Source organism: Oryzias latipes, chromosome 6, assembly GCF_053564925.1.
Source record: "Oryzias latipes strain Hd-rR chromosome 6, Olatipes_Hd-rR_3.1".
NCBI classification, from domain to species: domain Eukaryota; kingdom Metazoa; phylum Chordata; class Actinopteri; order Beloniformes; family Adrianichthyidae; genus Oryzias; species Oryzias latipes.
The window spans coordinates 4,160,236-4,175,000 of NC_136242.1; the positions used below are offsets into that span (position 1 = coordinate 4,160,236).

The window sequence follows — 14,765 nt, forward strand, 5'->3', positions numbered from 1 at the left end:
ATTTCTTACTGTGTTTCATTTTTTTTTTTTTTTTTTGATTTCTGTAAATTACGTTTTCCTTCTGTAATATTTTTTCATTTTTTAGGTTTTGGTTTTTGGAATTTTGTTGTGATGTTTTGTTTTTTTGTGCTTTTTTAATTGTCTTTATAATCTCTAAAATGTTTTTGGGGTGAGTGATTTGTTGATGTGAATTGCACTTCAGGGCCACCGTACCCTTTTACTTTATAAAACCTTTAGAGGATGTTCTTTGTCTTAATACATTTACAATTCGAAGGACACTAAGACCAGAAGACTGAGGCTCAGTTATGTTCTTATTTCTGCCAGTTTACATTTTTTGTGGGGATTTCAAACGTTTTGCCCACCTCTGGGGTAACTGACCTCAGCAGCCCCGTTTTTAAATGCTGTTCCTTTTTATGTGTGAGGCGTTCATGTCTGCAAGGATTTTGTAGAAAAATATGTTGTCGATTGCAACTGCAGATCTGAAAATTAGAGCAATCTATTTGTTATCACTATGTGTTGTGGCGATGTAAAATAATTGTACTCCGTAGAAATGCATGTGAAGATGTAGGACATCATGAGTGCAGCTTTGTCTTTGCCTCCAGGATCCTGTGATCAATGACATCTTTCCCACATTTGGTCCAAAGTCTGGAAACACCATGTTAACCATTAGAGGGGCTTTCCTGGATACTGGAAATCAGCAATCTGTGACCATAGGGGAGAAGATTTGTAAAATCCAGAGGTTAGTGTACTTGTTTTTTGGTTCATCTAGATGCTTTGCTTTGCTTTTCTCCCAAGGAAAAAGGGCAGTCTGTATTCTGAGCATACCTGAATGTGTTTTTTTTTTTGCTTTTTCCATAATTTTAAGCAACAGGAGTTGCTTTTATTGTGCAAAAAACTCAATATATTTTGTGTTTGTGCCCCCTCACACTTTGTTTTTTTGTTTTAGTTTGACATCCACCATGATCACCTGTAAGACACCTTCACATGCTTTTACCTCAAAGGAGTGGGTGAAGCTCACAATTGATTCAGTTAAACGCCAAGCCGCCACGCAGTTTACCTACAATGAAGACCCCATCATCATCAACATCCAGCCTTCACATTCCTTCATGAGGTAAGAGTTTGATTTTATCCAGAACTAGTGTCTAGTGTCAGTTTGCATCATGCAAGACCTTGTAGTGTTCTGGAAGGGTTTGGGCATCGGTTCTTGGGAATGTCACCTTAATGCTTTTGCTCCAAACATAAGCTTTTCCCATCTTTCTTCGCCTAATAGGAGATAGAAAAGACAGAAAGATGTTTGCATTTGGTCTGAGTCAGATTCATGTTTGATTTTATAGCAGGAGGAAGTGAGTGGGAAGTGAAAAGTGACTTTTCTGCTAACACTAACAGCAGGTCCATCCCAGTGGGAATCTCCTGTGTCAGTCTGGTTATGATGGTGAGATCTTTTCTGGTTTTCCTCTCCCTAGCGGAGGCTGCACGGTGTCGGCTCGTGGCTTCTTCCTCCAATCTGGACTTCAACCACAGATGGTTCTCACCGTCAGTCTGAAAAACACTACAGTCTTCCATGTGGTGGGTAGAAAATTCTTCACATCAAAGTTAGAGTGTTTTGTGAGCTGATTTGGGTCGCTCTAAAAGTTCCACCAAAGAAAGACTGCATTCAGAGATATTAGCTGCTGGCCTGCTTTGGTCCTCAGTGTTATTTAAAGCAGAAGTTGCACGCTTCTTACTCTCAGTATAAACACACATATCATCTGACTTTATCACCTTAGAAACCATTGTTGCCCTAAACCCAAGGGACAGATTCTATAATTATAGTGAATTACCGTGATTAACGCTGCATTGGGTCTGAACGTGGTGAAAAAGAAAGATCTCAGGCTGCAGCATGCCGATGGAAAATGTTTTGACTCATCTACAGAGGATGGATTAGCCTCCATGTAATCCTTTCATCTTTTTCATGAAACTTGACTAATGAGGGAGTGCCGGCATGCAGCTGTACTTTTTCCTGCCCACGGCTTACATTGCTCTCATTGTTTTTCTCTCTTGTACACAATGAAAACACCACCTTTAATCTAGTACATTTAGCATTTATTAAACAGATTAACTCCATCTTCTTCCTGACCAAAACCTAGTGACAGCCTAACAAGGGGGCCTGTTTTTCTATTCACATCTGGACTCCTTCAGCAGCACTAGCTTTAGCAGCAAGCTGTGGTAACAACACTGCTACGTTCACACGGGGAATGTGACGTTCAAGAACGTGCAATGTTCACCCTGGACAAGCAGGGAGGGGCCTCCCCTTCTTCTTCTTTTTCTGATGTTTACTAGCTCATGTTCGTACAGTTGGAAGAGTCTTGGTGTGAAATGTCAGAGCGGTGGAAATCTGGTGATTCTTGCTCCAGGTTTTTTCTGACTCAGCTCCATTCCGATAAATGAAAGACTTTGTGTCGTAGAATTCCAGTCGGGCACAAACCACAACTATTCTTTCCTTCTCCATGATTAATTTTCAAAAGGTTGTCACTTCCGTGTGTTGAATAGGACATCATCATACAAAACCAGAATCCCTGATTGGGCAAATTTTGACCTGGTTTAATTCTTAATGCACGTTCAATATGTTTTGTACGTGGAGCCTAAAGGAATGAGTATTGAACGTGAAAGCCCAAAACGTGTATTCCTGCGCATTTCCATAGACTTTTCATTGGAAGTGGTCGCTTGAATGCGTGTTGCTGAGGGCAGTGTGAACGTAGCTTAAGGTTGCAGAATTGACTGTGGCAGAGAAAAAAAGGAAGAAAAAAAAGTTTGTTTTTCTGAATTGTCAGATTGAAATTATTCTAAATGATGCTTCCCTTCCTCAAAGCACCTTTTTTTTAAGCCTCTTTTGGGTTTAATGTTTCACTCAGTAACAACACATACCAGTGACTTCCTACTGAACAACAGCAAAAGAAATCAGATTAACATTGGCTTCCGAACTTGGATGTTTTGTTGAATTATTTGCAAGAAAAGAGAAAACTGAGCACTTTACAAAAAGCCCCATGGATGGTATTGTCATTGCTCCAAAGTAAACCCCTCTAAATCTGTTAAAACGAAAATGAACCCCTGACAGGGAAGAAAAGAAAGCCACAGTTTCAGTCTGACACGAGACAAGGGGAAATGGAAAAGCCACAGTCTGATGTGTAAATTTCAGACCCAGCTGTCACCTCTGACTCGCATAGTAGCAGAAGTGAAGTCGGGCAGTAAGTGCTTACAGGAGAGACTCACACGCCTGCTTGCTTTTTTCCAATAAAAAGCCTGGAAAGGTTTAAATGATGGAACTTGGTGAGCACAGGTCTTTCAGCACTCTGTCTGCAGGCCTTTACCGTCTGTAAAGTTGATGCGTCATTTAGAAGAGGTGTTAAACTCACACAGAATCTTATTGTGGTTGTCAGTCAAGTCATGTGGGCTTATCTTGAAATCTCAATCCATCTTGTTGTTTCAAAAACCAGAGTGTCACCTGGAGCCTTCCTGTACAGACAGGGTTTTTATTACCTGAGGATCCAAATTCTGGAGAGGACAAAAAACCTACGACACATCAAACATACTTTTGTAACTTTCTCTCTTTCTTCTCCTTGAATTTAGCTCTTTTTCACCACAATTTGAAAAAAAACAAAATTTTCAGAAAACCCTTTTTTTGTGTGGAATTTAAACAAACAACTCTTTCACTTTTGAACTTTAAAGATGACATAAAATTAGACATTTACAGCTCTTTACTTGGTTCTTGGAACCGTATTAAACAAAGGTTTTGTAAATGTCCAAAGTCTAGTCGCATTTCGACAGTTTCCGCGTTTTGTTGTCTTTGCTTCAGAGCTAGTACCGATTTTAAATAGTTTTACCTTTCACGATAGGCCCTAATGTGAGGAACCAAAACTAAAAGGTCTATACGATGGCAGTTTTTCCAACCACTTTGTTCTCCATTATTCTGGTCAAAATGAAACAAACAGAACTCCTCAGTGCATGTGGCCTTTGGAGTAAGTGACAAACTTCCCTGTCAGGGGTAAACAAGCAGCAGAGGAGTGCTGTTGTCTTTGCATCTGTGGTGTTTGCCTTAGGGAGGCGATGTGAAGACAAACTTTGCTCTCAAATGATGTTATCTGTCATTGGGAGGCACGTGTCACTACAGGTTTGGCTGGGAGGCCAGGATCGGTACAAACACATTAAACGACACACGTGCTCTTGGGAGAAGGCTTCAGTTTCAGCACTTTTTCAAGAAAAACTTTTCATTTCCAACCAATTTTTCTTTTACTGATGCACAGAAACGCTCTGTGAGCCCCCCTCCCAGTTCAATTCCAGTATCATCTTTCAGTTTGTCTTTCTCGGGTCACTGACCTGCACTCAGGTCAGGGCTCAATGGGTCTCCTGGGATTGAGGCTCTGAAATCAGGCTTTTGGCCCAAAGAACTGGAATTGATGTGCCCACTGTGGTTTATTGGGATTAATATGAACAAATAATTTGAATCATTCGGCATTGAACTGACAGTTATGCAGTAAGTGCATGTTACAGGAGCGGGCTGGTGAAGAGGTCGAGAGGTCGACGTCTGATTGGAAAATTGCTGGTTCGGTTCCCATTCTGCCCCCCCATATTGGAAACCTGGGTCAGACGTTGAAGCCCACGTTGCTCCTGGTGGTTATAGGTTGGCACCAGTGTAAGGCTAAGCACACACCTGACATGTGATGTCTATTCCAAAACATGCTAAACACGGGTTCTTTTAACATGAATTTAGCCCACGGTGTTCAGTCTGGACGAGCAGGGAGGGGCTTCTTTTTCCTTTGCTCAAAGCACGTGTTTAGCTGTGCTTACATAAACTTTCCATTGGAAGTAGCTGCTTGAACGAGCATTGTCCAGGGTGGTGTCATTGTAGCATGACTCCCAACTTTGTTTGCAACATATAAAAAGCAGAATGATACCGCTAAAACAAGCATTGCTGTGACTACGCTAACTCCTAACTTTATTGTCAACATTTGACACTGCTACACACTAGCTGCGTTAGCATATTCACAATAACACCCAACCTAGTTTGTATCTAAAAAAAAAACAATCGACTACCATTATAACAGAACGCCGTGTACCTCTCAAAATCACTCAGATGATCAGTATGGGAGCTTGTGACCTGCTAATTGTAGCGCTTAGGTCGCTGCTGTGATCTGTTTTCATCTGCACATTTTTATCTACTCCTGATTCACAGAGATTTGAATAAAGAAATACTCACAAAAGCTATTATAAGCCCTATTTTCCTTCTATATACCGTATGTCCCCATCATCAGAAAAATCTCACAAGAACATTTAAAAACACCAAGAACATGATTTTCATTGCAGTGGGACTTTTAAGTGCACCTTATAATGCGGTAAATACAGTATAAGTGTCACAGAAAATCCTTTTTTTTTTTTTTTTTACTACACTGGGATTTAATGGATACCAAACACAGAGTTGTTGCAGCTGGATTTATACGTTTATAAGTGTTTTTACAAAATTACATGTACAAACTTAAGTTATAATGATAAAAGGAACAGACGAATTCTTTACATCAAACAACAGTTGTTGTTAAGACTCAACACAAATTCAGGCTGTCCGTGCAAAAGGCCGGAGGACACAGTACTGAGAGATGAATGCTAAAATCAAATATTTTTATAGAGAGAGGCATGAAGCTACAGGCTTAAAGGAAATCAGTATGGTTTCTAATGGTTTAGGAGGGGATCAGGTCCCAGCTGTTGCATGTCAAATTCCTTCCGTAAATGGGATGAGTTCAGGCTCAGCTAGAGAAGGGATAGTATAAGTGTTTTATTGTCTTAACCCTTTAAAACAGAGGCGAGATCCGTCACAAACGGGCATCCCACAGGCTTCCACAGTGGACTAACAGGGTAACCCGAGCCAGTCTGTCATGCCTAAAGAACTGAGTCAGTACACTCAAAGAGCATGGTGCGGTCAGTTTTGTATGGCCAGTGTTTAGGAATACTAAATACAGTCTTCAAGGTACATCCTAGAGTTAAACGAGAACCTCTAAGATCCAGGTTTTGCAAAGCCAATGACAGGGAAAAGAAATTCTAGAACTCAGAAACAGATGGAGCAAAGCATAAAATAAGAGCCAGTGTTGACTTAATATCTTCCCCTTAGATCTCTGGTAAAGCCTGGTCTCCACCAATCTCAGATTTCCCACAAACATAAAGGAGATTTCTGTTACAGTCCAAAAAGCTGTGGTCACAAGGTCTAATCACCGCTCATAAACAAAAGGAAAATACTAGAAATAAACTTTTCATTTACATTTTTTTTTTAGAAAAAACAGATTCCAGAATTGCCTTGCAGGATCTTTGTATTCCAGATATTTGATTTTAACAACTGCAGTCTGACACCTGTCGCCTCAGCTCAAAAACCGCTTCGTTTCGTGTCAGGCTTCTCTTCCTATCTTCTCCTAGAAGACTAAATCCTTCCAGCTGACACCTGAAAGTCTCTTCAAGCTTCTTTCTTTTCCCATGCCCTCACAGATTGGGGGGGTTGTCTGTGTTTGAGTTAGTGGTCAGCAGTCAAGATGTTTAAAGAGGCCACACAGTTATGGCAGTTGGTGGTCAAAGAGGACAAGCATGTGGTGGATTTGGATTTTCAGGGTCAAAATTGTTGATTTTTCAGTTGAAAACAAAACTTTTTAGAAAACTGATGATTTTAAGTACCATAAAATAAAAGTAACAAAGTCAAAGCTGTAGTCTGCAACCTTTAATGCATTAAAGGCTCTTGACCAACCCGTGCAAGAGCCGCATAGTCCCACTTCATGTCTATAAAAATACACTTTATTTATGTTTTTGTGGCCATTCAATCAAAATATGTAGCTTTTAAATACAGTTTACAGTAATTGAATTATAAGTTACAATTTGTTTTACAAATAATAACTTCGACCTCTTTTACTCGTGCCACCACCAGCACATCCCCATTTTCCTTTCAAAATAAAATGCAGTCCTCCTGGTGCAGCAGATTTACTTGATTTAGAAATGCAAAAAAAGTCAAACATGGAATTTTTATATCCTTGATGGACGCATGGATGGATAGATGGAAAGTACATTAAACTTTTTACCATCATTTAGTCTAATTGAGTGCATTTTTTTAAAGCCAAAGAGCCACAATGGAGGCCTGCAGAGCCCTGACCCATGCACTAAAGTTCAATAAAAGTGTAAAATACTACACAAAAAATGCAGTTTTTCCTCTGTGTTCAAAATTAAGATGATTTCAAGGAACACTTTTTAAAACCTTTTGCACTTCCTATTATTATTTGGTGAATGAGACACAAAGACAAAGTCAATAAAGTCTCCTGACAGTTTCAGATTTGTGTTGCTCGTCTGTCAAAAATGCTGAGTGTTGGTTCAAATATTTCCTCTGCATACCACTTCTATAATTGTCAAACTCTTACGCATATTTCACTTTATATGTAATCCAGTTTAGGTGTCAAAATACAATCCATTTGGCAAATTTACAATCGGCATTCTTGATCAAAAGCTGGGACCAATCAATATGACTGAATCGTCAACAACCCTCAGAGGTCTAAACACGTTTTTGTTTTGTTTTTTCAGAAAATGGGTTGTGCTTTCTACTTTTTCTGCTTCATGGCTACATAATCTGATACAAAAAACAAAAAAGGTCAAACTTCTTAACCTAATCTAACTACAGTATTTTCTGCACTCTAGGGCACACCGCCAATGAATGGTTAGAGCGCCGTGTACCTACCAAAAGCACTTCAACAGCAGTGAACACAACCAGAATGAATCCAGATTTAAGGCAATCCAGATTTGATGTCATTTTTTTAATTAGGGCTTTAAAGAGCTTCTTATAGTGCGGAGGATACGGTAAACTAAATGACTTTAATTTAAAAATGGGTTATTGGAATTTTTTAAAGAGTGACCTCAAATTTTTTGTAGAAATACTTAATAAAAGCTTAATAAAGAGCCAAAAACACTCAGACAACATTGGGTGGAAGACTCTATTTACAAAGTGAAGGATCACAGAAAACCATGTAGAACTAAATAAAAGGCAAATCTCTGCTATGAATGACTCTAAAATGGCACCTAATAAATAGAAACTCTGTTATTACTTTGCTTTTTTTCTGTTTGTTACCACTGATAAAACCTGAGAGATGGAGGGGAAGATGAGGAGGGCTGCTTCTCTCATTTACCCACACTAAGCTTCTTGGTCTGCCCCAGCGATTGTATTTACAGCTGCTTCAGACCCAAAGCCCTTCACCTCCACTCCCTAAATGACAGCAGACATCAGCTGAACAATGAAACTGACTGAGATTTCCTCTGATTCACTGGATATTTTTCATTTTGTTGGGTTCATGGGGAAGTGGTGTGGGTTGGGGAGGGGGTTAAGTTATACGCTACTCCTTTTCTTGTTGTTCCTTATTGGACTGTTTTTGCACAGTGACCCTTGGTGACTCAACACATCCTTAGTCATGCATGTAACATACTCAGCTGAATGTTTTTTTTGTGTGTTTTTTGTTGCTGATGCATGAGTGTGTTTGTGTTCCTCCATGTGCGACTGCTTACTACAGGTGCAGATTGGCAAGTGGCAGAGGAAGGTTCAGTCTTGCTAGAACAGAACTACTGCCACCAGAGAAACCCTCCATGGAGGAAGATCTTTATCTGAGCTGGCAGTTGGACTTCAGGCAGTTTTTCAAGTGTTTTAAGGAGCGTGCAACTTACATTAGCCCCACAAATACATCAGATACCACATGCACAGCGATGGTGCGTTCCACATTCCTGACGTCCCTTGAGGTGGCTGTACGAATCTAAAGGGAACAGCAAGCCACTCCCCTCTATGCTCTATGACCCACAGGACCTGTACATGTTAACCACGGTACAGGTGCAACTGACTGAGGCTTTAGTCTGTCCGCTCAGAAGCAGAAGAACAAGATCAAGTTTCCATGACTCACCAACAGACACTCCCACACCCAACAATTAACAATATTCATTTATTTGGGGCCTCATCCAAATGATCAGCACCCTAACTTCCTGTTTTGTTCTGAAGGAATAGCAGATGGTCAGGTACCTATGATGAAAGAAAGCTAAAAATCAAATGGTTTGTTATATAAAAGAGTCGAGGCAGGTTTGTTCAGTCACTCAAATAAAAATGTTACACTGGTGTTGATATTTAGCATTGGTCAGCTTGAAAGCTCTCAGCATTGTTGTTGATGTCAGTGTCTCTCAGTGATAAGTACAAACCAAAGATTCTGTCTGACTATTTCAATATAAATATAAAGTGAGAGGAAGCGTTTGCTGAATGTAAGTGCAGGACTGCTTGGTTTTGCTTCCCAGCTGTAAAAGTCTGTCAAGTCTCGATGTCTAAGGTGTGACTAATGTGGCATCATGCCCATCACCGGCAAGAAGGCACAGAATAAAGCACCAAACATGTGATACATCTAGAAATGTCTTTGTTTCTAGGAATGTGGCTGTTCGAACAAATGATTCATTCCAGTGTTTAAACACAGTGAATTCTGTCTTTTTGGACCACAGATCTGTTGTTTCAAGACCCTTAGGAATATATAGCATTGGGGCATAAACATGCTGTACTCAACGGAACTTTGGCTGAAAGGACCGACTTATAATTGTGGATTTAATGTGTTTCTCTCTTTGGCATCTTCTCCAGAGCTGCGTGTATGGTGAAAACCAGACCTCCATCCAGTGCACGACACCTTCCCTCGCCAAACTGGCTCTTCACAAAGCCGTGGTCACCAAAGTGACTTTTGTCCTGGATGGCTACTCAACTCCTCAGCTGGACCTGGTTTATGTGGAGGATCCATTATTCCATGACCCAAAGCTGACTTCAAAGGACAACAAGAGCATCGTTGAGCTTAAAGTGAGAGTTCAAAATTTGATGAGTTATACTGAAAATCATAAATGTAATGAAAATATTGAGGAACTTTGACATCTTTTTCAATTAGATAATATCATATATATATTAGATAGACTAGTCCAGGGTGTACCCCTCCGTCAGAAGCTGGGTAGCAACCCAGTGACCCTGAATGGGACTCAGGTCAGGTCAGGTTTAGAAGATGGATGAAATATTATGTCCAAAGAACTGAAAAACCACACAACAGAAAGCAAAATCTAGTAAATGCTAGTTGTCAGGACTGGTGGTCGTGAGGACCCAAAGCAGGACAGGGGAACACATAGTACCATACCTTTAAACATTTTATGAATAGACTTAAACATGACTTTGGAGAATCTGACACAGAACAACTAAAACCAACGACCTAAGTAGACTAAAGCTAATGAACTGAGCGGAAACGGCTGTGAATGAGTGTCAACTGTGACTGGTGTGACTTTAGCCGTCTGAAGTACACTCACATTCAAATATTTAGAAATTTGTGTTAACGAGCAGTTGGACAGGTGTGCCTAATAAGGTGATCAGTGATTGTACAAACACAGAACTTGATTTTGATGACAAAACGATAACTACTTCAAAACCAAAATACAGCAAACTACATCAAATCCCAGCACAGTCACAACTCAGTAAAGTAAGTTAAACCTTTTAGGATTCCTCCCAAGTGTCAATTTGGACTTGGGTTGAAGCTGAACCCACTGGATGGTACACGTTAACTCATAATCCTCGCGCTCTTTTGCACGTACAGCTGTCTAGAGTCCAGGTCAAGCTGGGAAGGAAACAATACAAAAAGAAAAACAGGAAGTAGAGTCTGTTTCCCATCGTTTACACGCTCTACCCCAACCTCCCGTCTTTCCTCCAGTGCTATCCTTCTGTATGTACTGTCGGCCTGTATTGTTCTTGCTGAGGTCAAAGAGCTTGACATATTAATGCTACCTTTCAAACAGGCCACCAGAGTCCCCAGAGCCAGTTATAGGAACACAATGAAATCCACTTTTCTTTCTTTCTGTTCTGCTTTTTGACACGACAGCATGCGAGAACTTCAGGAACAGAAGAAAAAAATCTACATTTCTATCTTTCTGTTCTGCTTTTTGACACGACAGCATGCTGCAGCTGTTCTAAGACTCTTTGTAATGTTCTTCACAGTTTTTTTGCAGGCCTTTTTTGTCTTCTCTTTTTTCTCTCTCTCGCTCTTTTCCCAGGCACAACCTTGGCCCCATTGCTAAACCTTCCACCAGCCTAACATGCATCCGCTATTCATTCTTCCCTCTGGACCAGAAGAACCCCTCCAAAGGGGGGGTCAGGAGTACTAGGCATTGTACTGAACATGCTACATTTAACGCCATCTGATAACCCTGCTTTGCAAGGGGCCCCTGGATAAGTCAACGCGGGTGCCATATGATGAACCAAGCACTGAATGTGCAGCAAACGGGCAACCAGGGGAACGTTTACCTCTGACTCTCAGTTTAGTTTCAGAATGACGACTCCTAAAAGAGCTAGGCTGTTGGCTTTGGATCAACGTCTGTCTCTTCTCAATACCAACCACAGACCGCAAGAATGAGCAAAGAGACACTTCTAGTTAAAATCCTGACAGTTTATTTAGGTATTATTGTGACACACTCCAATAACTCTGCCTTCACCTCAGTGAGGAAACCCACTAAATTCAAATTGGTGAAGTGTGATGGCTTAATAGCTATGCGAACTGAAGGAGAACTTTATTTTCTGTGTGTGCTGGGTTGGGTTTTTGTGTGTGCAAGAACAGGTGCGAGGCTCCAGCCTGTGTCAAATTGGAAAATCCCAAACTGTCACGCAAGGAATGTGATCATTTGCTTTATTGCCTTCTGCTGCACACAAACAAGCGTGCTGGTGTGTGTGTGTGTGTGGGGGGGGGGGGGGGGGGGGGTTTGTGAGAAAAGAAACGCAAGGCATCAGGAAACACAAAAAAAAAAAAAACACTTTCAGAAAAAGTACTGGTTTGGAAACACTTTACACACAGTCACTGCAGCTCCATAGACCGTCTGAGTTTATTCACGTTTCATGTAAATTAAATTTAGTGAACACCTCATTTATTTCAGCCTCATCTCACCGTCTGGCACTCTATTAGCTTCAGATTGCACACTCTCTTCTAGATTTTGTAGACGTTCTACACTTCATGTCCTAGGTACACACTGCGCATTCAAAATGTGGTCATTACAGGTTCTTGAACACGCTTGTAGCATACAGTGTTCACACTGGACCGTTGCTACCTGATCCTAGTGCATGTACTCACATGAAAGAGGCTTGGTGCGAAATGTCAAAGTAGTTCAAATCTTGCAAATTTTGCTCTATTCCGATATATGAAAGACTTGGTGTCGCATAATTCCAGCCGGACACAAACCACAATTATTATTTCTTCCTCCGTCATCAATAATATGTCCCATATGTCACTACCAAATTGGAGTCCCTGAGTGGTCAAAGTTCAACTGGTTTAACTATCAACGGACGTTCAATAGCTGCGCATTTTGTACAGCCCAAAAACTGACTTAAAAACGTGCGTATTGACGTGTGAATCCAAGAGTTTTGAATGCGGAGGCCCAAAATGCTCATTTACATAAGCTTTTCAATGGAAGTGGTGACTTGAACATACGTTTCCTAGCCCTCTGTAAACATAGCATCAGCATCCAGTAGAGCTCTGTTGTTTAAGGTCTATACATCATGCGCTAAAATAGTGTAAACCTCATCTTCAGGCCAGAATTAGGACAACTTGAGGCATAAACTCATTAGAATCATCCAAAACAAAAACTTGGGAACATTTTGGTTTACACTTTAAATATTATTGGGGGGAAAAAAGAGTGTACAATGGAACATATTTTATTGTAAAAAATCTTCAAGGTAGCAAGTCAATTCTTTTCCTTATCTTCCCTATTTTTGGTTTTGCAGGGTGATCGGATGGACAGGGAGGCAATGAATTGTAAACTCCTGACCGTTTCCAACCACAGCTGTGAGAGCCTGACAGTGGTTGGAAACACTTTGGAGTGCACGGTGCCCCCTGAGCTGCAGAACAAGGAGCTGCAGGTAGAGGTGAGGAACAGCTGCCAGAGGACACGCACCTGTCCTATCTGCGACAGTCAGTACACAAACACCACTACTGGGAAGACGTTTTGTTTATAGAGAAGACAAGGTTACAGCAAACACACATCCACACCCAAACCACCGTTTCGCACACGGACATCCTTCTCATAGCTGCACCATTGTTGACTGATATAACTGTTGTCGATGTTATGATGCAGGATGTCAACTATTCCTTACAGGTGGAGAGAACATATCCCTTCAATAATACATCTAGATAACATTAAATGTACAGTGGAGACCAAAAGTTTGAACACACCTTCTCATTCAAATGATTGGGAAGGTGTGTCCAAACTTTTGGTCTGGACTGTATAATTATATCAAATACAATGATAAGAAACAATGTGTAGTTTTGTTTTTGTTTTGTTTTTTTGGAAAACCTGGCTTCCAGCCAAGTTGCTTTGAACCATTGGATTCAGCTGAAGAGACAAAGTGAATGATTGACACTGGTGTAAATTTGCTTTAATTAAATGTTTAGTTTAGCTTCTCAGTTAACGACCACAGAGAAGAGCATTTACAGTAAAACTGACAATCAGGCTTATCAGGAAGAGATAGAAAAAAAAATTCCACACTAATCCCTACAGTTGGAGATGGGAGGTAGCCATTATGGGATGCATGATTGGTTTTTGGCACATTTCCTGGCATGATAACAACATCTTCCACAGCATGCATGTTTAATTAAAGTGTGAGAAATGTCAACGTAAGGAAGTCCGAAAATCAACTGAGCTCATTTATAAGGTAAAAATGATGAAATATAGAAACATAAAGCAAAACTACAAGCTTCATATTAGTTTTACAGGTAGATTTGTTCATCTTCAACTTATGAATTTGATTAGACACATGTCCTCAAACATCCCTGGATAAGGCAATGATCATTAACTTCTATATAAAGCAACTTTTTGAAAGTTCCTGTCTGTTTATATTCTCAGGGGGAGTCTACTCAATACAGGGTATTATCAGTTCATATTTCAAATCAGCTTCTGAAGGGCAATGAGGCTCACATAACTCACACCTTTCTCACCATCAGAGCATCAGCTGAAATGACTGACCGCTTCATACGATGAAAAAGAAAATATTGGCTTTCCTTAACTCCATTGTGGACAAACTATGTGCAAATCTTCTTGGAAGTTTTGCATTTGTTCATTTAAGTTTCTGAACATGCGCTGTTGTTTTCAAAGTGTCACAAAAATGAGAGTAAAGAGACTGAAACATGTCTTGTGGATACAAACCGTTCCCTCTTTTAGTGCCTTGCCACATTGGTCACCTCTCGTTTGACATCTTTTCAGAAGCTTGTTGCATGATTTTGATGTTTTGTTTTTTTCAGATTGTGTTTAGTGAACCGTCTTCGTGTTTCTGTTTTCAAAAAACGTGTTTTCCTGGCAAACCGCACAAACAAACTGTACATGTTACGTCTAAATGTGCTGTCACTCTTGTAAATATTTAACATGTTATTCAATGTGGGGTTTTTTTTATCTTTCTTTAGAGTTGCTCAGTCTTTCCCTCAGGTAGGTTTGCAGGGACAGCAGGCTACCTTCAAAAGAGAACATTCCACTCCAACTTGTCTGGAACTGGTTCTTGAGCTCTGCATAAACTGTTGTGCTGCAGGTTATTTGGGCTGCTTACGTCTTTCCTTTTGGCATACTGTTAACACGCCTAAGTGCTTTTGAGCAATAATGTGACTTACTTAGTTTTAACCACATGATTGTTGTTTTATTGTTTTTAGATATGACAGACGATAACTGTAACTTTTTTTAGCTAATGCATTTGTAAC

At 40.3% G+C, this 14,765-nt stretch overlaps 1 protein-coding gene across 1 annotated transcript in view; it reads left to right on the top strand.

The window, feature by feature from the left end:
* met (MET proto-oncogene, receptor tyrosine kinase) overlaps nucleotides 1-14,765 on the top strand; it is an 87,490-nt gene that overhangs the window by 51,760 nt on the left and 20,965 nt on the right. The window contains exons 8-12 of the mRNA XM_011472878.4: nucleotides 603-739; nucleotides 947-1,111; nucleotides 1,464-1,566; nucleotides 9,650-9,859; nucleotides 12,806-12,946. Of these exons, the coding sequence (XP_011471180.1) occupies nucleotides 603-739; nucleotides 947-1,111; nucleotides 1,464-1,566; nucleotides 9,650-9,859; nucleotides 12,806-12,946 (756 nt within the window). The remainder of the gene's footprint in view (nucleotides 1-602; nucleotides 740-946; nucleotides 1,112-1,463; nucleotides 1,567-9,649; nucleotides 9,860-12,805; nucleotides 12,947-14,765) is intronic.